Source organism: Serinus canaria, chromosome 15, assembly GCF_022539315.1.
Source record: "Serinus canaria isolate serCan28SL12 chromosome 15, serCan2020, whole genome shotgun sequence".
Classification (NCBI taxonomy): Eukaryota; Metazoa; Chordata; class Aves; order Passeriformes; family Fringillidae; genus Serinus; species Serinus canaria.
Window position 1 is genome coordinate 6,763,911 of NC_066329.1, and position 25,518 is coordinate 6,789,428.

The following is a 25,518-nucleotide window of genomic DNA, read 5'->3' on the forward strand; positions in this document are numbered from 1 at the left end:
TTTCTGGTTTTATAATGTTTGGCTGCAGGACAGGCAGAGATTCCTACCAGTAAAGTAATTTGGAGTTAAAATGAAGTTTCCAGAACTGATAGAAAATAGGTCTGGACTAGTCTGATGCTACCAGTCCATGGTTTTTCAAGTGATCATTGCTCTCAATTAAGCTCAGTGGTCATAACTAGGAGAATCTCAAAGGGAAACCATGATGTCAAGTTCCTGAAACCACATCTTTAGACACACCAGACAAGCTCCATGGATGTTGACTATAAGATTACAGAAAACTTAACAACACTACATCCCAATATTTGTTAACTACCACAATGTTCATTTGCTGCATTGAATGAACAAATCTTATTATTGCAGTTTCATTTGCTCACAAAGATTCCAGCTGAAAACTCACTTTAATATGGCTTTAATAATACATGAAAGAGATTAATCTATAATTGTTGATTTTTGAAATAGCACTTCATCATGTCACTCACTCTGAGTGCTTTTGATCATTAAAACTTGCATGATTTTTCCATCTTGGTAACGAGGTTCTGCCTCAGCTGAGAGCTGATCTCATCAGAGTCAATTATCCTCTATAGAAGAGATCTGACCAGAGTTCTTAAGGCTTTTTAAACTGCCATTTTATTTTCTTTATTTCAGTGAACAATTTAAAGTTCAAGCAACCTTGTTAGAACCTTTACTATCCAGGAATTCTCAAGAAAATGAGATGCTTGGCAGAAAACTACCGGCAAAAAAGGGAACGAAAATGCATCAATGTCTTGGTTTTTTTACTCTTAGCACACAAGTCAATAGTTACTTTTGAAATATGCCCTTTTCCATGTCAAAGTGCTTCTTTCAAAATGCTGTGGGATTAATCTCCTGACCTTATCTATCATGAGATATGTAATCTGACTTTGATTAAATGGGGGTATCTCAAAATTATCAAACAACCTCTTCAAGAGTGTGAGATTTCTAGCAATTGAATATGATAACAAGCTGTGTAAGCTCAGAGACAGATCCATCTCTCAACAGATCTGCACATCACTTCTACCATTAATACAACCACATGAAAGCTTTTAATCTTATTTTAAAGGAAGCTATGCAAGGTACATTTCTTTGCAGAAATTCTTGATTGCCATCTTTTGCCTCTAGTGACACCTACATTCCAATCACATTTAGAAAGGAATGCAAACAGTGAAGCCTTTGCTATATTTTGCATTCCTTTCTTTTCCTGCGTCCTAAAGGTGTCTCCTTGCTCTGCAATGCAATCAGCTCCCAGCCTGAACTGACAGCAGCCAGTCAAGGCTGGTTAGAAGTTTCCTGCAGCTCTCTAAATAGGATGGTAGTGCAGCTTCTGAGAATTTTTTTAGTATCTTGCATTATTTCACAAGATACAGAAGATCCCGTGCAATAATGCACCAAATGAAAATCAGTGTTTAGACATGAGACTAGAAACTGCATCCACTATAAAGGGTGTCTGTAAATAGATTAGATTCATCCACATCTTAGGATTAGTTTGCATATCATCAATCAGAGTTTCACTGTGAATTTGAGTGCAGCACTATGTATGTATAATTATTACACCATTACTGACTACCAGCACATCTCCATGGATCTCAGACATGGCCTTTGTTGTTGCTCTCAGTTAATAAGAAGGAAATTGAAGCACAAATAAGTGGACTGGACCAAGGTCACCAAAAGAGTGAAATTCAGGTATCCCAAGTCCGTGGATCTCTCCACTGAGTCAGATCTCTTCACACTCTCCAAAATTCTCTATGTGATGTGGGAAGAGTTTAAAATTTTTCTCCCGAGGATACTCAGGTAGTTTTGGGTATTCAGAGCTCGTTAAGGTGAGGCTGACAGGGTGGCACAGCAGCAGTTGCCATGACAATGGCTGGATCTTTGCAGAGACATTGCACACACTTCAAATCAAAACCCGTGCAAGTCTCAAAACGCCATCCAATGCTCTAAGAATTCTGACAAAATCCCAAATCACCTCCTTATCTCCAATTTAAAAAAGTACCCTGCATGCAAGAAAGGAATGCAGATTTTGAAAGATTCCACCTCTGCCAGAGCTAAAATACAAAAGCACAATAAAGAAGAATTTTTCTGGGAACCTCCCAGATTTTAGAAAACCACAAGTACTGCTCACTACAGACAGCGAGGAATACTGTGTTCAGGGGAAGACTGACTATCAGTAAAGGCAAAAATCCCCAATCCCTGCTGTCACCCAATTCCAAAGAATGCTGAAAAATGACAGAGATGCCAGGGAAGAGAAAGGTTTACTGCCAAGCACTCTCACTGAGTGCATTGCAGAACTCCTTCCAGCCAGGTGTGGTGCAGGTGGGTTGCAAATGGAGCTGTAGAGGAGGAGAGCCTGAACTCACCCCTCTCTGGAGTTACAATCACTTAACACCAAATCAGACAGGCTTCTAAGAGATTCCACCAATTCAGCAGTCTCAGATAAAAATTGATATCCAGTATTCAACACTAGATAACAGCATGCACAGATATATCCATTATCGCAATTAACTGGCTACAAAAGAAAGAGATCAGCCTGATATGCTCATGTCTCAAGTCCCTTTAAGAGCCTCCAGCTCCCAAGCTACTTGCTATTTCCAAATGCACAAACATTAGCATTACCTTTTGCTGCTTCAGACCGCTTAGGCAAATCAAGTGTATCAAAATTCCTGTCCAAATCTCCATTCTTCTTTCCTGTGCAAAAAAGAAGACAACAGATGGAGAAGATTGTCAGTATACTGACAGGTAAGTTACTGTCATGTGCATCTACAAGATGGGAGAAGATACAGACCCAGAATATAAATCAGAGACTGCTACCCGTTATTGTGTGTATCTGACTCACAGCCCAGCTCCACAGCTGTGGTTTTAGCATGAGCAAACTTAGGGACAGACACCCATGCTGCTTTCAGGTTGATCTGCAAACACACTTAGCACTAGTGTTTCAGAGAGTCATAGGAGTGCTTTAAACCTTGGAAAATTGTGCCATTTCCCTTCTTGGCAGAGCTGTGCCTCTCCCTCAGAAGCCCAGTATTTACCTGTTGTTTTCACAGAGGAATTCTGACCTGAAGCTTAGCTCAAGCAAAAACTCAGCAGCCGAGCAAAAAACCAACAGCTTTGCTTTGCAATCTCTATTCTCAATGCAACAACCAGGCAGGAAGACCTAAATTTAATTTATTGTACAGACAGCAGCCAACAACTTAACCTTGAATTGCCCTTCAATCAAGAAAGTGTCATTTTTGCTATTTATTAGAAGCTAATGGAAATAATTCCATACTTTTGCTAAGAAACAGTGTCAAACTATTACATCAGCCTTAATTTATACAACCTTTACAGACAACAGAACAAAACCTGCACTTTTAGTTAGGTTTAAAATTCAAAGTTATGTAAACACAGGGGGAGGGAAGGGGTAGTTTCCATGCCCCCAAGGAGACACACTGCCTTGGGTAACCCCACATGGATGCTGTGGGACAAGCAGGAACCTTGCCATCAGAGGAACACTGGCAGCAGAGAGAGAGAGAGAGAGATTTGGAAGGCAGTGCAAGAATCTGCACAGCTTCTGAGGACAGCGGCATCCAATTTAGCTTTCCCAAATTATTTTAAGGGGGAAAAACTGAAGTTATTTAGTCCCTCTCCCTCCAGAGCAGGGAAGGCAGGTGCAATGGGATGAATTCACAAACACAACTGAGGCAGCCAGAAGTGGCTTCTGCTCAGGGACTACCAGGCTGTTAATGGAGGTTTTACAGAAAGGGCTGGAAGCTCCACCAGTCAAGGCTGCTTAAAAGCAAACAGGAAAATGGTCCTTGAAAATGTAATGGGGAGATTAGTCTGAGTCTTGTCTGCCAAGAGGTCATGAGATGGGAAAAGCCAGTCCCTGTCTTGTTACAGCAGGGGGCTGGTACATGCAGAGTAAATTCAAAGGGTCACTCTACCTTTCCTCTTGACAAAAGGATAAAAATACTCACTACTGTGTACAGAGAAGAATTAGAGCTTTTAAATACCATTATGAAAATTTAGGAATAACATTAAGAGGGAAAACCCCCCTTCAAGATAGTATTCCATCCTCTCCCCTTTTTTGGGAGTGGATGGAATCACACTCTTTTCTTCTGAAATGCCAACACAGAATACCAGCCAACTTCAACTGTTGTGCAAAACAAAATATGCACCTAGAAGTTCTGCTGATCTGAAATAATTTCCTTAACTGAAGTATGTAAAAGCCCATCTAAGCTGCCAAAGGGTCATGCAGCCAGGTACCACAGCACTCCTTGAAAGGTATCTTTTCTAAAGGAAGGGACAGGAATCAGTGGAACTTCACAGCCTTCCATCAGTTTTTTGCTCTGTGAAAGAAGACAGACATTGCTTGGGGAATCAAATACCAGAAAGAAGTGCTGTACATCACCAAAAGACTTGGCACTTCATGATGGCAGCTGAACCCAGTTACTGGCTGCAAACCCTTGTTGACCCTTAGGGCATTGACAGGAAAAAGCAGGGCAGAGGGAATTAAAAGAAAAAAGCATTCAAGGAAGGAAGTCAGTGTAGGAAAGATTACAGACTTAAAGCAGACCCATAAATGTGACTCCATCTTATCTACAAGAAGGACAAACTGTTTTTTTACATGACCCCAAATTTCATGTCTCTGCCATTAGATAGTTTAAACCTCAGAACATGTTCTCAGAGAGCCAGACCTTACTTGACACAACTACTCATTTCAAAAGTTCTCTCTATAATTTAAAGGTTGGTTTGGCACTTCTATCAGCCCTGCAGAACTGAGATGGCACAGTAAGCCTTCTTCCCACTGGCAGTATTTAGTAAGCACTGGGTTTGTACAGAACTTGTTAAGGAGGAATTGTCCAGGAGTGCAGTGTTGGCTGCTACTTTTGAGCTGGGAAAGCCAAAGCAGCTGCCTATTTACTGACCCATCTTTCATAAAGACAGCACCCTCCACCTGTGCTCTGGGCTCCTCAGCTGCTGTCTCTCCATTTCTGGGCCAGACAGCAAACACTGGCTGGTTTGGAGGAGCACCTCGGCCCTGTAAGGAACTCCCACCTCGCAGACCAAAGCCCGTCTGTTCAAAGAAAAGCTGCCAGCCGCCTGCCAATGGCAGCAGTACAGAACACAGAACTCTGACCAAGGGGATTTCAACTCTACAAATTACTTGCTTAATCAAATGGATTGTGTCTGGAAATACCCCAAGCTCCTACATTTCTGGGGCTTTCCTATAGAGACAAGGAGAGCAAGCTGCAAGAACACTCCAAACCAAATCCATCCAGTAAGCAAAGGTTTCAATCTGAGGCCCAGCAGCTGTTTTTCCCATTTGATTTTCACAAATACTGGGGAGTTTCTAAAAAGGTGACCAAATGTAGCAATTCAGGAGTCTACTGATTAAAACCTTCTCAGCCATCCCTCTGCACCCCTGATAACACAAAAAAATCAGCATCACTGCCAGATTCTGTAGCTCTGAACACCCTGCTCTGTCCCTCGAGCCTGTCCATTTGCTCTCAACAGGGATGTGAACATACACACAATCCCATGTGGCTGGGATTTGTATGGAGCACACCACTGCCTGGATCTTCACAATCAGGTTGTGCACCACAGGGATGCTGAAACCACAGCACAAACTACACTTGCAGTAGGAGAGAAGTTGAAGGTCTGGTTTTGTACATTTCAATTTCCACCCATATCCAGGTTCTCCAGGTTTTCCAGTCTGAGGTGTATCAGAGAAAAGCCAATGCTGGATGAGAAGCACAGCTCCAAACTTTGCCGAGAGACAGTTTTGAATATGCCTGCTGACAGGCCTGTTTTATGAGACCTGGCCTATAGGATTGGCACAGCACTCTGGTTTGGGAAAACTGCCTGACATGAGACTTGCTTGTGCAAGATGCAATTTACAGTCTCTGAAACAGAGGGATTAAAATTCCTCCCCTCTCCCCCCTTGCTACTTTTCATTATGTAAGAAACAACCAAAACATGACCTTCAGCATTTTCCATCTGTCAGAAACTCAGTACAGACTCTGAAGTGTGACCCAGCGTTATTAACCACTAATGCTGTTGTTGATCTTCCTCAAATGTCGTTTTGCTTTACTATACAATCAAACCATGATGCAGACAGACCATTTCTGCTGAAGGATTAATTCCCAAATGCTTTCTTTCTAGTTGAAATAAAAGCTTAAGGGAAAGTGCTTCTTCATAACAATCTCACCTTATCCTCCCCAGTGTTCATTAACACAGCCATGGAGCTGGCCACAAAGGAGTGACAGAAACCAAGGGCTGAGCTCTGTTCTGCCAACAAATCCATCCTCCACAGCCTCACCACTCACAGTCCAAAAATCAGTGATCTGCAGAACACCACCCAGCACCATTTTCTGGGTGGAGCAATTAGATTGTGGGATTGTGGTTGGTTGTTTTTTTTTTCCCCTCCCCAACACTTCTCCTTTGGTCTAACCCTCCAGAACCCATGATCTGAAGCAAGTGTCACAACCTGAAAATGCTCCTGCCTTCACCCCCAAATCAGTCTCAGTGAGGGAGTCTCCCAGGCACCCACAGCCTATCAACTTCCCAGCCGAGAGAAGCTTTAGCCTCAAACTTGTCTCTTCCAGGTGCAGTTTTACTTGCTGGGATGAAAAAATGAAGCCTATCCCCTGAAACAGGTACTGAGGTAGCTTCCTCCAGCTCCTGTGTGTGCCAGGAACAGAGCTGCAGCAGCCCAGGCACGTGCCCAAGCAGAAGAAGTACCAAGCACCCCTGAGAACAAACACCCAAGCTGCTGCAGCTCAAGGCTCCTTCCACCCCCAGACCAGCCAGCAGAGCCTTCCATCTGACAGGGCTGGGGACACAACCCACAGCTGGGTGCTCCTGCTATCCTGGGCTCAGCAGGCCAGCTGCACAGCAGTTCCCCTACTGCACTTACACCAAGAATGAATAAATCCTTGTATTTTCCATTTGTAGTATGCAAAGACCGAACTGCAAATGCTCCCTCAGAGGATTTTTCCATGTCTGCTGAAATGAACAGGAGGTTGTGCTGGGGGAGCAGGAGAAGGTGGATGAACAAGACCTTGATCTCAGCTCTTAGCCTTGCATGTGAAAGCCAAACAAAGCATGTTATGGTGATGATGAAAAGAAAGTATTGCAGACTCACCTTGATTGAACCACTCCTCTAATTACCAGAAAAGCAGCAAAAGAAAAACAAAAATTTACAGGATGAAGAAAATACAAAGGAACAGTCACAAAGAGGCAGAATTTCACAGAACAGGTTCAAAACCTGAGTATTACAAGACTACAGAAGTTTCATCAATTAGAAAACCAAACCAAACCAAGGTATTTCATGTACTCCCTTTTGTTCCTGCTAAAACCCCCCAATCTTTCTTTGCACAGCTTTTTTTTTTTTTTTGCTTTTCTTTCTCTTTTTATTAAATGAAAAGGTGCTCACGGAATTGAGGTGACAGAAAGATGACTAGCCCTTTGCAGAGGTGTTTGAAATGCTGTGATCAATGACCATGAAATAAAATAAAATAAACATGGAAACACTGCGAGATTAGGTGAACAAGAAAGGAGAGAAGAGATTGAAGTTCTAGACTGAGAAAATTAAGGTAACTTCAGATCAGTATCCACATAAATTTGAGAGCGAGACAAGGGAGCTTTTCCTTATGATTTTAAAAGCACATTTATGAATGGATTTTAACTTTTATTTTTGAAGCACAACAGTCATCTGTAGACCCTCTATTCTTTTGATCTACATCCTCAAGCTGTGAGCTCAGTATTATCAGCAGTTGATTTCCCTCTAGGGAATAGCACACTTTCAAAAGAGCACTGCAGAAAGGTGGAAAGCCCATTAAAATGTATTGTCATTTCCTGCCAAACACACAGAGCCCAACCCAAGCTGTCACTGAGTGCCTGCACTGCTTGCTGCAATCCACAGGCTCATCCCCAGCATCAGATGATTTCGAGACCGATCTGCTCACAAAGGTGTGACCTGCTGCTTCAGCTGATGAGCAGAGAGAACCTGGGAGCACAGCCCCAGGAGAGGGATCTCTGAGGTGGGCCCAGGCAGACACCCGGCGTGGGACACACCTGGGAGTGCTCCTGTCACCGCCATCGAGGGGTGGAGGACAGGTCTCCCTCAGCACAACACGCCCTCCCACAGGCCACTCAGAGCTTTAATGGGTGAAAGTCCTTCCATTGACTGTGTTGCTCTCAAGCAAAGCAACAACATGGACTGCAAGTGGCAGGGAACAGGCTCGAGTAAGCACACATGCAAGGTTTCCAAAGGCCATCACGCTGCAGGTTCAGTTGCTCCCTGTGAGAACAGGCTGGCCAGGCAGGCAGAATTACTTCTTTAGTTCTACCCCCACCCCCCATCTTTAGAAGACTCCCATCAATTTTTTATTTTAAACAGTTTAAACAAAGTTGATGACAGACTACTCTGCAAAAGCAAGTTCACACTGTGATGACTTCCCTAACACATATGGAAACACGTAATATTTTAATAACTTGTGCAGGTCAGATCAAAGAGTAATGTGCAGCACAGAGTCCATCAAGTACAAACAACTCTGTATCAGCTCTTTAGGGGCAAAACCCTTCCTTGTACCTGGCTATAAATAATAAGCCAGGATGTGTGTACACATGAATGAAGAGAATGAAGCCTAGACAGAAAATGGAATTAATTATCTCTGAATTCATCTAGAATAGTCATTTCTCTAAGAAAGGAAACAAAACTCAGTCTAGAATAGTAATTTCTCTAAAACAACGAAGAAAACGGATATAATTTGAGTGTCTCCTTGTAAAGGAAACATTGAAGGGGGGTTACTGAGACCATTAATCCTCTCATAATGAAACTCATTTGCAACACTCATGCCCCAGAGGAGAGAACAGGTCTAAAAGTGACTGACAATTAAAAGCTACAAAAATCGTGCTTGCAATTTAAATTACTGAAATAGTGACTGAATTGGGAGGTTGTATGTTTTCGCTGAGTGGGAGGGGAGGCTTTCAGTTTGTTTTCAAGGATGAGAGTCTGGAGGCAGGGAAGATGTACAGGCAGGAGTGCCATGCACAGGGATGGATGGACCCATGCTGGCTTGGCTTCCTGAGAAGGGCACACATGCTACACAGCCAGGCAAGGGGACTGAGCAGAGATGTGACAGATGCAAGAACACAGCAATGCAGAGGAGAGGCAGAGCACATCCACCTTTTTCCAACAGCAGAATGTCATCTGTCAGCATGCAGCATTCCTGTTTAAAGCCAAACAAAATTACAGCAATCATGGAAAAAAGAATCCCAAACATCTAACTGTGAGGCAACGCAGAAGATAAACACATGCCAGGATACTGCAAACACTCCATAAACTGCATCATCCTAAATGAGCATGATGAATGTGCTTGCAAGAGCAGGAGTGCACAGCAACATTACCCCCAAATCCATTTCTAGTTCTGAGTTTTTGCAACACATACCTTTAGCTTTTTTTCCACCAAAACAACCAGCATCATCTTTCTTCTTCTTCTGGGAGCCTCCTGTGCCTGTAGTCTGACCAGCATCTAGTTCTTGGTACTTATCAGCTCCAGGGACCTCTTTGTGGACATGATAGGAAAGGTTCCGCATGATGCACACACAATTCTCCACAGACTGTTACAAAGAAATTTATGTTATATGAAGTATTGCACCCTCTTACCTGCAAATCATGGTATTGTACAGAGGAGGGCTTGGAGAAATTGACAAAAGAAGGCTACCTGTCCCAGGAAAACCACGTAGCTCACAAGGAAGATTTAGTCAAGACCCTTAAATTAAACTTCATTCTTCTTCTAAACCCCATTTTATTTTTCCAAAAGTGAAGCACTTTATAAATAGTATCCATTCAAAATGAAAACTCTCTAATCAAAAATACCACTTGATCTTACACAAAGAATACAATTCACCAAAAGATCAAACACACAGCAGAAAATGATCATATAAGGATCATATTTTAATCCAAGTCTCTCTCTCGTTCTTCCAACATTGACAATCTCCAAGGGGCCCATTTTATTAAATTTTCTCTGGGTCAAAACCTAGGCCTTGTGAGGATTTCAATGCGAACACACATTGTTCTGTAGTAATAGCTAATCCACAGCACATCGGGTTCTGACAAGAGCAGTGCTCTGTAGGTTGCAATGGAAACCACCAGGTGGTTACAAAATCCACTTCCAAAATTACCTGATTAAGTAACAGGGCTTTGTAACCCCCTTGTTCAGGCCATCACATGGTGAGACACAGAATAAAATAATGATGCTTTACAAGCCTTCTGGTGTTATAAAGAAATAATATGCTCTTTTTTTAAACAGGTTAAAGTTATGATATTCCTCATGCATGTAAATACACTTTTACGTGCCACGGGATGAGATGATGATAAAAACAGATTGATAAAATCTGCACCAAAAAAACCAGCCACAGTGAAAGTGCTGCAGGTCTGAAGACATTTCTTAATGTCTAAGCACTTCAGTCTTCAGAGATGGTGCTGAATAAAGTCTTTAAAAATGGGAACTCACTCCTTTGCTGCTTTATGCGAATGGGACTCAGTTCTGATTTGGAGACTGCACTTATAAATGCCAATTAAGTAATGCAGAACAATAGCAATAATGTCACTGACAATAAAGGACTAGTCTCCTCACCTCTCTCAGCAACCAGCCTTTGCTCCCCTGATCAGCCATAGAGGGAAACACAGTAGCATCCTGCTGATACCCAATCAGCACTACCACTGATACCAGACATGAGAGGACGACAATTACTTTATTTTCTGAGGCAAGCATAATCGTCTTCTGATAGCAACAAACAGAAGTTGGATCCCAGTGCAACACTTCAGCATAAATTGATGCAAACATCCACTATGTTTTAATACTCAAATTCACCTTATTGTCCGTGTCCTTCTTGCCAACTGCAGACTGCAGAGCGTGAAGGAGGGCATCCACCAGGCCATCGCACTCTCTCAGCCTTCTGCGTGCTTCTGCTCCATCTGAACTTACATTCCTGACACGAGAGAGTAGAAAGAAAATTTAGCCCTGTAACCTTCACTATAAAGTTAAAGGTGCATTGATTTATACTGCATTTATTAAGACCTCATCACCCTGGATGAAAAATTAGGAGGCCAAGTAGACTGACAAACCTACTAAATCTCAGTAAAGTACAGGCAATACACATCTGCAACTCTCTGAGCCCAAACAAAAAGGGGAACACAATCCCAGAGGTGCCTACAAACACATTCTCTGCTTTGCTGGTGAGCCCAGGGACTCACCTTAAAGCTGGAGTCTGCAGAGCAAACAGTATGCAAACCAAAAATTTAATTTCAAAACCAGCAGTTCCAAACTGAAAGATACTTTCACCACTTTAGGAAAAACATGCTAAGTCACAAGATTGCTCAGCAGTATCATGGCCACAGAAACTGAAAAAGCTGTGTGCAGCAGATTCATTACAAAGTCTGGGTCAGTCAACTTTAGTAAGGAAAGGACGACGGTTTACATGGCTTTGAATTTCTCAAAACTCTGCACAAGAGAATGGCACAGGTAGAAGAAGCAAGACAGAGTGGAAGGCTACATGGAGTTGTTGAAAGTTACACTTATCAATGACTGCAGAAACTGCCAGAGGGGACCTTTGAACTTGCCCTCAACTCATCCAGCGAGCACAAACTGATATCCCAGCCTTCCATAAGCATCAATCTCCCATTACCCAAAAAATAAATAAAATTCAAGTCAATTTTCCAAATGCTGCCTTCCCCCCACACACCCCTTTTTCTTTAGGGGGAAAATGAAGTGACAAAATTATTCTAAAACATGCTCACTGACCAAACCTGTATGGAAGCTCTTCCCAAAGCTGAAACACAGTAATTTCAACAATAACACAGACAACCTTTCAACTTTCAGGTCTTTGAGTCCCACAAAACTATGTAAGGTTACCTCTCAAATGCTCAGGACACCATCATTACCTTCTGTTATCAGGATGCTGCAGTCAGTTTTTGCTTTTAACTAGAGGGACTGCCAATCTCCAAGTAATTAACAAATCAATCATGGTTCCCTCCCGTGTCCCGGTCATCTGGGCAGGCTGCTGTGTTAATTAGATAGCTAAGAAAATCTACATTTTCTCAGAGACCTCTCAAAATCTGAAGGAACTTAATTGTGAGCAGGTTGCTCTAACAGCACATTAACTTTCAATTAAGCACACAAATGAAATGCACAGATAAACAAATTCTTTTCTCAAATCCTAACACAGCTTCACCTCTAGCAATGGATGATGGAAGGCAAGTTAAGTGGATATTAAAATGATTCCACTGGATAGATGGAAGAGAATTCTACTGCTGTTTTCCTATCTCCAGATGCACTAATCCTTTTGTATCAAAAACACAAATGTGAATTTTAATACTACGTCTTTATGAAACTGAAATTAGAAGTCAAATTCTCCGAGATACCTTTCAGGAGTTATAACAATACATGATAGCAGCTTCACCTTCAAGCACATCTATTAATGTGGAACAGTACTTGTTAAGCTTCAGGGTGACAGAAATGCACTGTAAATGGTCTTATCTGGAGCTGTGTATCGCATTTTTTATTCCCTCATTAAGTCTCACAGTGTTAGAATTCACAAGCAACACTGCCAGACTCAAGGCAGAACAGCTCAACCTTCTCACCTTCCTTGCCCTATGGCCCATTCAGAAGAGATTTTTCTCTGGTTCATTCGTGCTATCACACTTGCACCAAATTTGTTTTACACTTTGGTTATGAACAGCATCACAGTATTGTGTATCCTGCTTTCTTTCTTCATCTGTACTGGGGCTAATATCAAGGTAGACATTGATAACATGATTGAAAAAGAAGCCTATATCCCTGTCTCTCCAGCTATAGAAGAATTTAACGGAAATTAATGCCTCGAGAAAAAATTCCCACATCTACCACACATAAATAAGCATGAAAACTCTGCAGGATCAAGTTAATAGCTAATTAATGCTATGACTAAGTTATCCAAACATCAAACTTTGCAGTTTTAATGTTTTAACTAGCACATCACAAAATGTATCCTTACGAGCCTCTCATGCAGAAACATCTGCTCTACAGATACACAACTCTGGGGATTTTGTTAGTCCTCCCTCCTTGGGTAATGAGCTTCCTGCAGCCCTTGGGATTTATCTGCCATGGAAGAACAAACCCCATTTCCTTGTCTGTAACTGTACCCCAGACCCAGTGAGAGCTCAGCTCCCACTCTTCTCCCAGCAGTCCAAGCAGATCTCAGACAGACAAAGTCCAGGGAGATCAGCACCTGCATCGTGAGACTGCTCTGCCTGCTGCTCCAACACTGCAAAAGGCAGTGAAGAGCTCCCAAACCCCAAAGAAATATTCGCATTTCAGATCCATGCCCCACATCTCTAAGCTCTAAACTAAGGTGGGCCCTATGAAAACGATGAATGTATGCTTTGACTAAGTTCTCATCTGACCATCCCATGAGACATGCTGCCAGTTTGGTTTCCATGATCCAGAGAAGTCTTCACAAGTCCATGCAACCCAGGAAAATGCCAGGCTGCGTTTCTGCCATGGCCTTAAGAATCCACCATCCACCTCCTTGAAAAGTATCACCTGGTAGTCACTGGTCAAATTCATCTTGGGTCTTCAGGAGGGGCTGGAGCATGAAAACAAAAGGGATGACATGGACAGGAGAGCTACTGCTGGCACTGGTCATGAAAAAGAACAGAAACTGCCATGGAATAATCAACCTGATAGCATACTCTACTGACAGGAGTCAGGAAAAATCTCTTCCCATTTCACATCTGCACTGAGATTGTTCTGCATCCTGTATCTGTTAAACGTGATGGAATGAAAGATGTAACCAAACCATTGTCCTAAGGAAGCTTTCGAAGCAAGGTTTCTCAACACCCTTCTTCCAAGAGTGATGGAAATCAACCAACGTGACTGATTCCAGCAGTTAACAGAGGATTTGCAGTCCCTTTACACGGGGCAACACTCCACAGAAGGAATGCAGAGCCTCACCCAGGCCAGAAACTCGTGCAAAGGGGATATGTAATATATGGCATCCAGACCTGCACAAAGTAGAGAGCTTTGCTTTTCATTTAACTTTTCTACACATTAGACAAGTACGGCTAGACCAGAAGTAATTCTTCAGGGGATGGAGTGTTTCACACAAGACACCAAAGAGAAAGGCAGCCGAGACCCCAGCTGAGGTGCTGCTAACTCTGTTACTTAGGAGACAGGCTGCCATGCAAGACCTGGAACAGCCAGAAGATATTGCAATTAAACAAATGATCTCACTGACTTGCTTGCTGGGGCAAATTAATATCAAGAACCTCTGTAGATGTAAGTAAAAGTTACATAGTGAAGTCTGAACAACTCTGCAGGGCTTTTGAGGCACTGATCATGGGCAAATATCCTGTTCCAAAGGAAAATAAAACTGACTGCCCATTGAGAAGGGTGGGAATGGTGACGGGGGACTACTCAAACTGTTTTTACACAAACCACTGGGAAATGAGACCTGCCATTCGTTCCCAGTGCTCTGCACACTTGCCCTGTCTCTTCAACCACAGGAAGGTCTCTGCTGCTTTCCCTGACTTTCCTGCTTTTCAACACTTTTCCAAGAGTCTATTAAATGACAAATGTATTTTAAAACCAGAAATGTCTTTCTTATGTCACAATGCAAAGGGTAATAGGAAACTTCAGTGTGCTTCCTGTAAATATACACAGTCTGAAGAACAATTCTAGAAAAAACCCACAGAACTACTGCCTATGTGACTCCAGGTACATCGGAAAGAAACCAACTGGATGCCTGATTTTATGTAAAACAGTAAAGCACATATCTCGTTCCAGAGATTTTAAATCTCCAGCCTTTAGCTAGAAAAAGCAACCTGGATTCTTCCTCAAATTCTTGGGAGTCCAGACTGTGGGGCCAGGACTAGTGAAAGAGAATTTGTAAGGATGTTGCAATATATGCTTTCCCTGGGGGGGAAAAAAAAACCAAACAACAAAACAAAGAAGAACTAAGTAAATGTTAAATAAAAGTAAATACCTATGAGCATAGAAACTCATCAGACTAGGAATGCAGTCTGCTGCTGTCAGACTTCAGAGAATGGGGGCGAGTGTGCTGAGAAATATGTTCACGCTTTAGATAAGGTTATCATTATCACCAAAGACCTGTCTTAATAATATGCAATTCTGAATGCTACATTTATATCTGCAGAACAGAGCTGGCATTCGTCACCCCTAGGAGAGGTGAGCTGTTACTACTGTCTGTGCCACACACCAGAATTATCTTCAAGAGAAAAGACATAGAAGTAATTAAGTACAGGGTACTTAATTTGCACTCTTTCAATGCAATCAGGTGGCTGTGCTCTCCCTAACAATCCAACAGACAAAATTAAGATGTGGAAAGCTTTTGGACTGTTTTCTTTTTAATGATGAAGAGAAACTTGAAAAAAAGGCAAAGATACCTTCAGCTCTGAAAATTAAAACTAATATTTCCAAGACTGTTTTGTCTGTCACTTGGCTGGAGAGCACCATCAGATGCTATCCCACAGTGCTGCAGACGAAGCCAAGGCTGGAGTGTTACTGAACACTTACCCTCCTGCCTCAGTTCAGGTGTAAAAAGCACTTTGTTTAGATATCAAGCTGGGAATGAAGATAACAGCTTGGAGACTTTCCTTTTTCTATAAATAGGAAGTTGAACTGGAATTCTTTAAGACATCCTCCTAGTAACACTTCCACCTTTCCCTGGAAGAATCACAGCTGAGAGCTGAAGCCGAGACAGTGACGAGCTCTTTCCACCCCCTTGCCAGACTCTGACCAGCACCATCACTGAGGCTTTGCTGTCCAGACACTGAGTTTTGCATACTTCAGCTGATAAAAGACAACTTCTCACAGCTTCTAGCTTAAAAAACATTAGTTGTTCTGTCCACCTACTCTGGCAGGCAGAACCCTTACTATACAAGCACCCTTCCACACCCACACACTGCTTCACAATAAAGAAATTTTTATTTGGATGCCAGCCAAAGGAATGGATCAATAATAGTTGTAGTAAATGAACTCTATTTCCAGGTGTATTTCTAGGCTCGCTATGTCTCAAAGGAGGAATATGCAACATTTAAAAATCATTCCATCATTTCATGCAGAAATTGAATGGATTCCATACTTCAGTTCACATCAAGTACCAGGAAGTTTAATTGGTATTAAAAGTTCATTGTTCTGAAAACAAGAGAGAAAAAGAAAGAAGCTGCCTGTGACACAAAGATAGCCTGGTCCAGGCAGCTCTGGTCAGAGGGCCCTGTACAGCACAGTGCAGTTTGGCAGCAGAAGCTCAATCAGAAATCAAGCAGAGAATATGGTAAAGAAAGCAGAAAGAAGCCAAAGTCCAAATGAAATGCACAGAAAGCCAGAGGAGCTCTACTGATGCTGATTTAGGTAGGGAGCAGCTGGGGAGTAGTTGTTCAGACCTGGAATCCCACTGGATGCTGCTGCTCCACTCCAGCGTTCACTGACCAGTTACACCCAAGAGAGAAGCAGCAGAGCAGCCCCAGCTTCTTTGCCTGCAAACCCTTCCACCTATTTAAATAAAGTGGTTGGTTTTGTTTAGTTGACCAAATGCTTGAGAGAACATAGCAAAAGCCACCCCTGAAAGAAAGGGTTTCATGAGCTTAGTCTGTGCTCCAGCAGCAGTGGCACAGAGCAAGAGATCTACAGGGTACCCTGTCACACCTCATACCCATGTCTACTCTGCCTACAGGAGCTCTCTGCCTTGAGCTGGGGTTCAAGGGTACAGTTTAACAAAGGATTGACTCAACATCTGTACCTTGTTTTCTGTGGCATTCTATACCCAAACCACCTTGCAATGCCTTTTCAGTAAAATGCTGACTGGTTACCTCCTGCATGACCTACTTGGAGGGCCTTGGCTTGCTCTCCTGTAATGCAAAACGATGCAGAAACACACTGCACGAGAATTCCACAATACCCAGCAGCTACTCAGCTTCCAAGTTATTCCAGTCTTTTCCTGGAGGAAAGGCCAAGGGACTCTGCTTGCTTTATCACACATGCTTGCTGCCATGACAAAGAATCTCAAAGATACAGAAAGGAGATGGTACTAATCTAACAAAGGATCAGGGCTCACAAGCCTTCCAAAGCAGACTACACCCATCAGAATGACTGCAGGGAGCTTCGCTGCAGTCCTGCTCTTCACCCCACCACAGCAACAGACATTTTTGTAGATTCCCTTTCCTGACAGCCAGTAAGGAGGGAACTAGGTTCATTCCTAAGTAACGACAAAAGGCAGTAAGCAAGTGCACAACTTTAAATTTATACCTCAAGATATGATTGTAAAGCATTAAGATTGCATGTAACTAGGTTATGTCTCTACTGCTAAAATATATGCATAATTTATTTATATTACAAGCTAAACATCAGGAACTGTCAGGAGGAACCCTAACAGCTCCTTACTAGCACGAATTAAACGCTCTGCTCATCATATAAGCCCCAGGACAGCCATATGCTGTGATCCTGCACAGTATCAGTAAGCTAATTAAGAAACTGCCTTTGCTCACTCCTCTCTTTTGTGTGGGTTTTTAATTTGAGTTGATTTTTTCCAGTCTGGGTTGGGCAGATAAGCTTCTCCCTTTTCGTGATACTTGCTACCTCCAAAGGGAAGATTCACAGGCAAATTTTGGTCCTGTTTTTATCTCCTTCTGGAACTATTCCTGCTCTCAAAGTCCATTTCAAAAGCACCTGGTGCACACTAAAAGACTGACAGTATCATTAGCTTCAGAACCTGGAGCATCAATCTCCCACAGGCTGCACCCACTCTGAACACAACATGAGCACAGCAGCCTCCAAGCACTGCGGGCAAGTGGGGGACAGAGATGGCAGCACCTGCCCTCAGCTCCCCTGGCTGGGACAGAGAAGCATTAACCTTTGGGAGGAGTCCTCTCCAGATGATCTTGGTTAAATAACTGCCCTGCAAAGCATAGGAAAGGACTATTCAACTAGGATAGGAGAATACACAGAGTAAGAGGGCATGTCAAACAAACAACTTTGTCAAAGAACCCTTTTTGGAGTTGGTGAGAAGTGTAGCTGCTTAGGAGGGCTCTGTACTAATGCAAATTTGCTGCTGATAAAAAAGACAAAAATGTGAGTTTACAGGTGCCAGCCCTTAGTTTCTACCTTCTCTGCTGTGCCATGCTTCAGTGAGCAAAGCTCCCTTGACACCAACGGCAGCTCACCCGGCAGCATCACAGCAGTGTCACCTGAGCCTCACCTCCTGTGCCCTGCTCTGCACTAGGCAGCACTTCCAGGTCACAGATTTGCACTTCAGCACCTTCTTACCTCGGTCAGCTGGAGATGAAGGCTGCCTCCAGTGTATGAGTGCACACAGGACAAATATTAGGTGACTGTCACCACATACCATTATCATGCCTGCAGGATCTAAAGATGAATAGAGCTTGAAAGTAATGCATTCTGAAAGCTCTAATTCCCAGGCACTTTTCTTCAGAGAAAAGCCATACATTAATCATTAATAAGAAAGGAGGGCATAAGAACCTGGTTTTGACGACCTTACTTCTTTTTGGTCCTCAAATTCAGCACACAGAGATGGGAAGAAAAACCAGGCACACCAACATCAATGATACACTCAATACAAGTGTTTTTGGGGACAAAGAGAGAGACCTTTTCTGCCCAAACAAGACAGAGGTTGCTTGACAAACCTTCTTTACCTCCACCTGCCTCAGAGAGACACCCACACTCCTGCTACAGTGTGTGCAGGCCATGTCTGGGTACACACACCTTACTAATATATAAAGACACGAGGACTCATTCACAGTGTTACCTGTGTCTGAAACACTGCAAGTGACATCTGCAGGCCAAGATGTACAGGCAGGTTCCATAATGCTCTGTCCTCCTCAGAAAAAGGCTCAGAACAATTGCATACAAAAAGGATTTGACACATCCCAAGTATGACTGATTTACCATCAAGCTCTTGCAGTCACCTTTCCTCTGAAGTACCTAAGAGGAGCCTGCAGATACTTTTACATCATTTCTCAGCCTAGTGGAGCATATTTCTGGCTCTGAATTCCCTGAGTCCTTCCACCATGTCTTCAAGCATCGTATCTCACGTTTACCAAACCTCTCAGGTGTTGATTCCATGGGACCAAACCCTTAATTTACACCTAAGGAAGTTGCTTATTCCCAGTTGAAGTCTGTAGGATGAACCATTTCAGAATCCTTGAACTCCTGGTATTTACAGCAACTTCAGGGGAAGGTACATACCGAGGTGCCAGTCCCACATTAAAGACAGAAGATTGAAGATCAGAGAAGTCTAGATCCCCTAAGGCACTTAGCAGCCTCAACCTCACCAAAGCCAGAAGGAGACAGGGCTATTAAAAATTAGACCACAAAAAGGTTTATACCATTAATCTTGCCTGTAATTATGTCAGTGCAGGAGCAAACCAGCAAATAAATCCACACTTGTCAAATCTCCTGGTACAGCTCCAGCCACCAGGTTGTCCCTTCCCTTCTGAGGGGCTGATGTCGGACAAGCTATTTTGTGTAATCTCCAGATGAAGAATGTGTGTTTTTAGGGAAAGTCAGGTGGGTGCAGTTTGTTTGTGTTCATACACCTCGGCCAGGGCTCTGAACCCTGAGGATATTTGTGAATGCGAATTTCTGTGTACTTGGAGAACTGACAAGAAATCCTGCAACTACAGATGGTACCCCTGGAAAAAGGAGCACTTTGCATCTGTTTGCTATGCAAATTAATTCATTTAACATTTGTTGACAGCAGGTCAGTTTAGCACAGGAATCAGGCTAGAAAGTTGGCAATTTAGGAACTAAGTTCTACTCTGTCCTCTTATAAGTGAAAAAATCCAAGAGAGAATTAAAAGTAATTAGGCAGAAACCAGCAATTAAGCCCAGAATGAATTTAATTTTTAAACCATTAAAATCCTTACTGCTTCCAGAGAACTAGGAATCATGGTGGGTATCTCCACAGACAACTAACAAGATGATGTGACTGCAACAGTGCTCCAACCCACAGATGCAGCAATTTTCATGCAAAGCAGGGAAGCACCTTAGGAGAAACCAGGGGACCCAGGGAAGGTCTCTGGTACTGCCTGGGTGTTCATTAACCACAGATCCATCTTTCCTACAAGAGCTCAACTCATACTCTTTTCCTGAAGCACCTCAGTGTCTGGGTAAAAGTTGTAGGAAGGATCATGGAACGGCCTCATGAAGATGCACCAAAATAATTCCACTATTTCACTAGGAGTGCAATTTGAAGACAAATGCTTCTGGATTGCAAATCCCAGTAAGGATTTAGGTGTTTAAAAAAAAAAAAAGGCAGTAACTAGAAGAGACATTCTCCACATACCTAAAAAAATAAAATACAACATGAAGACATAAAACTTGCACTGTAAATGAAATGAAGGAACATCTGTACATACTTAATGATTCTCCTATGGTAAGCAAATGTCTTTCTTACTTCTTCCCCAGTCCTACTGCTTCTTAACCAAAAATCCACTTTGCTTTGTCTTTTACTGTTACTTTCTAGATTTCTACCATACATGTTTCTTTTATCAGCTTCAGGAGAATACAAGAATACCCCTGTTTTATAAATGACACACAGGGCAGCATCCCTCACAAGGCCAGTGACCATTTGCAGCAGTAAAGTGATTATGGATATTGCAGATCTATTCATCATACTGTGTCTACCCTTGGAGAAACAGCAATGTAAGAGGAAGCATCTTTTTCCTGATCTCAGGATGGGAATGAAGACAAAATTACCATCACTTGCATTAGTTTCTGAAAACTTAAGTGGTCAAGATTATAAAAGAGCATCCAATAAATTTCATTATTAGATCATACTTTGCAAATTGGATGTGCTGCTAAGTTTCCAAAGGGGAATACAGGATTCCCCCATACATTTCTTTGAAGAGTTTTTGGCAAGTCAAGTGCAGAGTGAGATGGCACACAGAACCCATCAGCTGTGTTCCAGATGATACCAGGATTCAAAATATCCCTACAATGGGCACAGTCACTGGAGAGGGTCTGACTTGAGAAATAAACAACAGCCAATAAAGACTTTCACCAGTGGCCTTTTCCTCCTTGGATTCCCACTGGCTCTGTGTGAGTAGTCAGCTACAGTAGCCTGGAGTGGACTCCACTGAGTGTCCCAGGTAACCCCAGAATGAAATAACATGGCAAAGCAGCTTTCTTGAATGGCTTTTCTGATGATGAACTGTGAGCAGCTTCTCTGATTTCCAGCTTGTAAATGACCAGGTCTAGTGGTTTTCAGTATCAGACACAGTTAAAGAGTAGATCCATTGCTGGTGCAAGTCCTGTGGCCACACAAACCAAAGTATCCAGCATCACAGTGGGAATTTTGTTACTTCAGCAAGTGGGTAAATCAGGGCTACAGAAAGCCAGAAAGCCACCTCAGCTCCAGCCAGGGGCAGAGTGCATGGACCATGGCTCTTGTCTTGTAAATTAATCCCAAGCCCTGGTGCAGGTACTGGCCCCAGTTACTGACCCTGCAGCTGAAGCATCCTTCCATCCCACACATGCCTGCCACACCACACTACCCCTGCTGTTAATGCAGCTCTCAACCCACCCTGAGGCACTGGGCCAAGGTGACCATGCAGCTCACCCTGACCCTCTCAGGCCTGCACACACACCAGCACCTGAACCCCCAAAGTGAGGAGGGAGACACAAGTTACACAGGGGAAACTGGGTAACACTGGAAAGGAAAGTGGGATGGACCAGGAACTGAAGAAGAGGTAAAGCTAAATAATTGTAGTGTGGGTTTTTTTAATTACTTGTTTTTAATTATTTTGAAACGAGTGTTTCCATGGCTCCACATTATCAAAGGAGAAACCTAGATTAAGAACAAAGTAAAGATGAGTAAGCAGTGTTTTAAAAAAGAAAAGCAAGTAATAATTAACTTGCAGTTCATGCTGTGAATCACTGACTTTGGAACAAACTCACCCACATCTGTTGATAAACTTCATTAACTGAAAAAATGATACTGAAATGAATGCCATGCTGCATGACAATGCCTGTGTTCTGCTTAGATACCTAAACTGCAAGGACACCTGAAACCTCAGAAGCTCAGAGATTGTTCCAGTTATTTTGGGAGACAACGCAGCCCACACCTGAGGCTCACTTCCAAAGGGGACAAAGGGAGGCTGGCACATAATCAAGAGGCCTAACCTCCCAATTAAATATCAAACTGGTGAACAGTTTGCAGCCTGCAATAAGCTCCATTCGTGGAAAATTGAATTTCTAGGACCAGCTACTGAGTCAATGAGAGAAGCGTAGGCAAAGGGGTTTTTAAACACTGATGTCTGTCAGACAGATGGCTGCAACAATTTATTCCCTGTTGGTGTTAACTATCACATCTTGCTGCTGCTTTTAAAGATGAGCTGCACAGGATTTCAACACACAACACAAAATAATTTCCAACAGTTTTAATGTTAATTACTTTTGATATGTCCATTTAGAGCCCTAGATCTGGAAGTGCTCTACAAACAGTGTGCATCATATCCCTGACATGGGAACAGGAAGCATGATCAGCTGAAAGGCAGCTCATACCCACCTGCTCCTGCACCTGTCCTGTTCCTGCACTCACCCACCTCACTGCACAAAGTGGGCAGACAGCAGGGCAGTTCTCCTCAGTTCCTATGCAAGAGGCTGCTGTCTTCATGGCTCAGCACAGACATGGACAGATGACCTTTCCCAGATTACCTTTTCCAGCTCTCACATCCCCATCTACCTTAGGCAGCCTCAGTCAAGCATGAGAGCACCTCACCCCACATCTGATGGAACCTTCAAATTTTCCACAAGGAAGCACTAAGTGCCTCCTGACTATGACAGCAGAGACCAGAGATGAGAGGACTGAAAGACATTTCCCCCTTCAACAGCAGAAGCAGCCACCATTCACTGGGTGTTGGCCTGATGCATTTCAGGGTGAATCAGGACCACTTTGAAACACCAGAAGCTTAAATTCTCTAACATCTCAGTACTGTGTTACACACCCTTCTTCATAGGCTTTAAGAATACAATGTCCAAAAGGACACAAGCTTTTGAGTTTCCTGTAAAACCAGTGCCTTACTTTAAAATTTAAAAAACCCGCAAAAGCCCAAACCCAACCAACCAACAAACCAAGAGATACCCTGGAGTACAGAAGTTTGAGTGGATCCACATACTAATAAAATTTTATGATGTGGATTAGGCTAGTCTACTAATGACCAATTTATTGTCTACACTTACTGGAGAATCTCATATTCATTGAGATAATCCTTTTATTCCCCCACCATGACTAATTGCCTCTTGCAGAACACCCTTAGAAATGAGACACTAGTAAGTAAAAACCTATGATGTCTGGAGTCTGCTTAAAGGACCTCAGCTTCCAGTGGGACTGCAAATAATTTCAGTAATGGGCCCTTCCAGAACACTTTTCATTACTTTCTTCATTTGTGAAGTTACTTGGGGGAATAGTTATTACAATTTAGAGACCACAAGCCCAAGAAACAGAAATGAACCAACAAGATGCATTAATCAGTAGAAATCTGACAGGAATACATTTAAGAGCAAGAGAAGGTATCATGCCAAATCTTTATTAGTTTTATTCAAACTAATTGACTTCATCACAAAGCTGAAGAATCTAAACTCAGTGTAACTTTTTTTTCTCAAAAGAAAAGCAAAATGAGACCCACTGTGCTTAGGCAATGTTGATTCTTCAAGTTTTTCAGGCTGCGTAAGGACTCCTCCTGACTCCAGCTCTTAGCATGAGCTGTCCTGCTCTCAAGGTGCTTTCAGAATTGCAAACACAGTATGAAACCAGAAACGGCTCCTTTGCAAGGAATTTTAGAAGGAACATTTAGAATCCTAAACAGTCAGCAGCTCAAATTCTTCACTAAAAACCCCAAGAAATGATAGGGAAAAGAAATCCCCAGCTGTGCCTTACCTCAAGCAGCCAGAGGTGTTCTTGAAGACCGTTGTCCACTCGGCGTCGCGCGGCTTCGAGTCCTCGTTGGGCTCGCTCTCCCAGCCCGAGTGGGGGATGATCACCTCGTTGGTCAGCGTCTGCAGACCATGGTTGATGATGACCATCTTCAGGGGCTCATAGGAGGATAAATTCCACAGGGTACCTGCAGGGGATTATTAAATAACCAGAATATAACAACTGTATTAAATCTGTAGGGTAAAGAGAATCACAGGATTCACAGAGAAGTGCTTGAAGGTGAAATCATAAAACTAAACAAGAAGGCGAAACAACTTGATGAGATCCCAGACCAGAACCAGCTTAGGGAAAATCCCACAGCTTCTTCAACAGAGCACGAAAGCACTTTTATTAAGACATGGATATTGTTGAACTCATCAAGCCCTACACAGAGTACATAAAAGTGATGTACTACTGGAGATTAATAGGACTTTTCTGCTGTATACAAAGTGTGTTACACTTTCAAGTCTAACTATGCCTCAAAAAGTAAAAATTCATCCAGTGAAGCAAAGTATATTGAGCAAATCCTAGGAGAGATGAATTTCTGGAGGATCACTGATCTTATGCTTATCTTCTGCACAAGATAATATTTCATTCAAGTCTCCTCTCTATTATTTATTTTCACATTATTCTGTCACAAGCAATATCTGTGTTCAAATCTCCTGGTGCCACAAACATATGATTTCTTGAAGAAGCTGGAAACCAGAACTCCACTGTCTTTTCATTTTTACCTCAATTATGAGCCAAAGCAGACAGAAGTCAAACATCAAAACCAAATAACAGAACAACAGCTTTATAGCTGCAAAATACCCAGTGTTAGATGAGTGACAGAGCCTCCCAGCAGAGGCTGTATCAGTGTCCTGACAGTTATTACTCATCAGAGTAGGACTAAAACAGAACGCTCACTTCAGAGAGAATTTCTGCAGAGACCCAGCCTGGTACCATCTGAGAACTGTCAGTAACAACACTTGGAGGGAGCCAGACACACGCTTTTGGTCTCCAAGAAAAAGTGTGAGTTCTAGCAAAATTTTCAGACAGCCCAAACAGAAAACCCAGATTCCCAAAACACACATGGAATCTTTCCTGAACTGATCAAATATCAACCTGAGGCTCCCTGTGTTACAACAGCTATGGACTTGTGCAGATTACACTGCATACTGTAAATCTCCACTTCATTGTATATACATCTAAAACCCACAACAGAACAACAGAAGTGCAACCTTTTGTTTCAGCCCCATTAAATCTTTCCTGGAGCAGCGATGTAATCTGTTACTTCTAGAGTGAAACTACAAAGGCAAATTTTACTTAAGACCAAGGCAGGTATGTAAGTAGAAAGTCAAGAATACCTACAAAGTTTCCAAGACCTCTAATATTACAGGATTGTATGAATTTTTTCCAGTACTAAAACCTTTTGCTTGTTTTAAGACTTAGAGATTTGTGTCTAGACTTCAATACCTTCAACCACAGCATGTAAAATAAAATCACCACCTCCAAACTCTTCCTATATTCTCATTCACTAGAGGTTAT

General features: G+C 42.6%; 1 protein-coding gene across 5 annotated transcripts in view; it reads right to left on the reverse strand.

Moving 5' to 3' along the window:
* Positions 1 to 25,518, reverse strand: part of ARVCF (ARVCF delta catenin family member) — a 247,856-nt gene that overhangs the window by 40,191 nt on the left and 182,147 nt on the right. For all 5 annotated transcript variants that reach the window (XM_050980686.1, XM_050980687.1, XM_050980688.1 and 2 more), the window contains 4 exons: positions 23,956 to 24,139; positions 10,875 to 10,992; positions 9,447 to 9,618; positions 2,629 to 2,700 (listed from right to left, as the gene is read on the reverse strand). In XM_050980686.1, the coding sequence (XP_050836643.1) occupies positions 2,629 to 2,700; positions 9,447 to 9,618; positions 10,875 to 10,992; positions 23,956 to 24,139 (546 nt within the window). The remainder of the gene's footprint in view (positions 1 to 2,628; positions 2,701 to 9,446; positions 9,619 to 10,874; positions 10,993 to 23,955; positions 24,140 to 25,518) is intronic.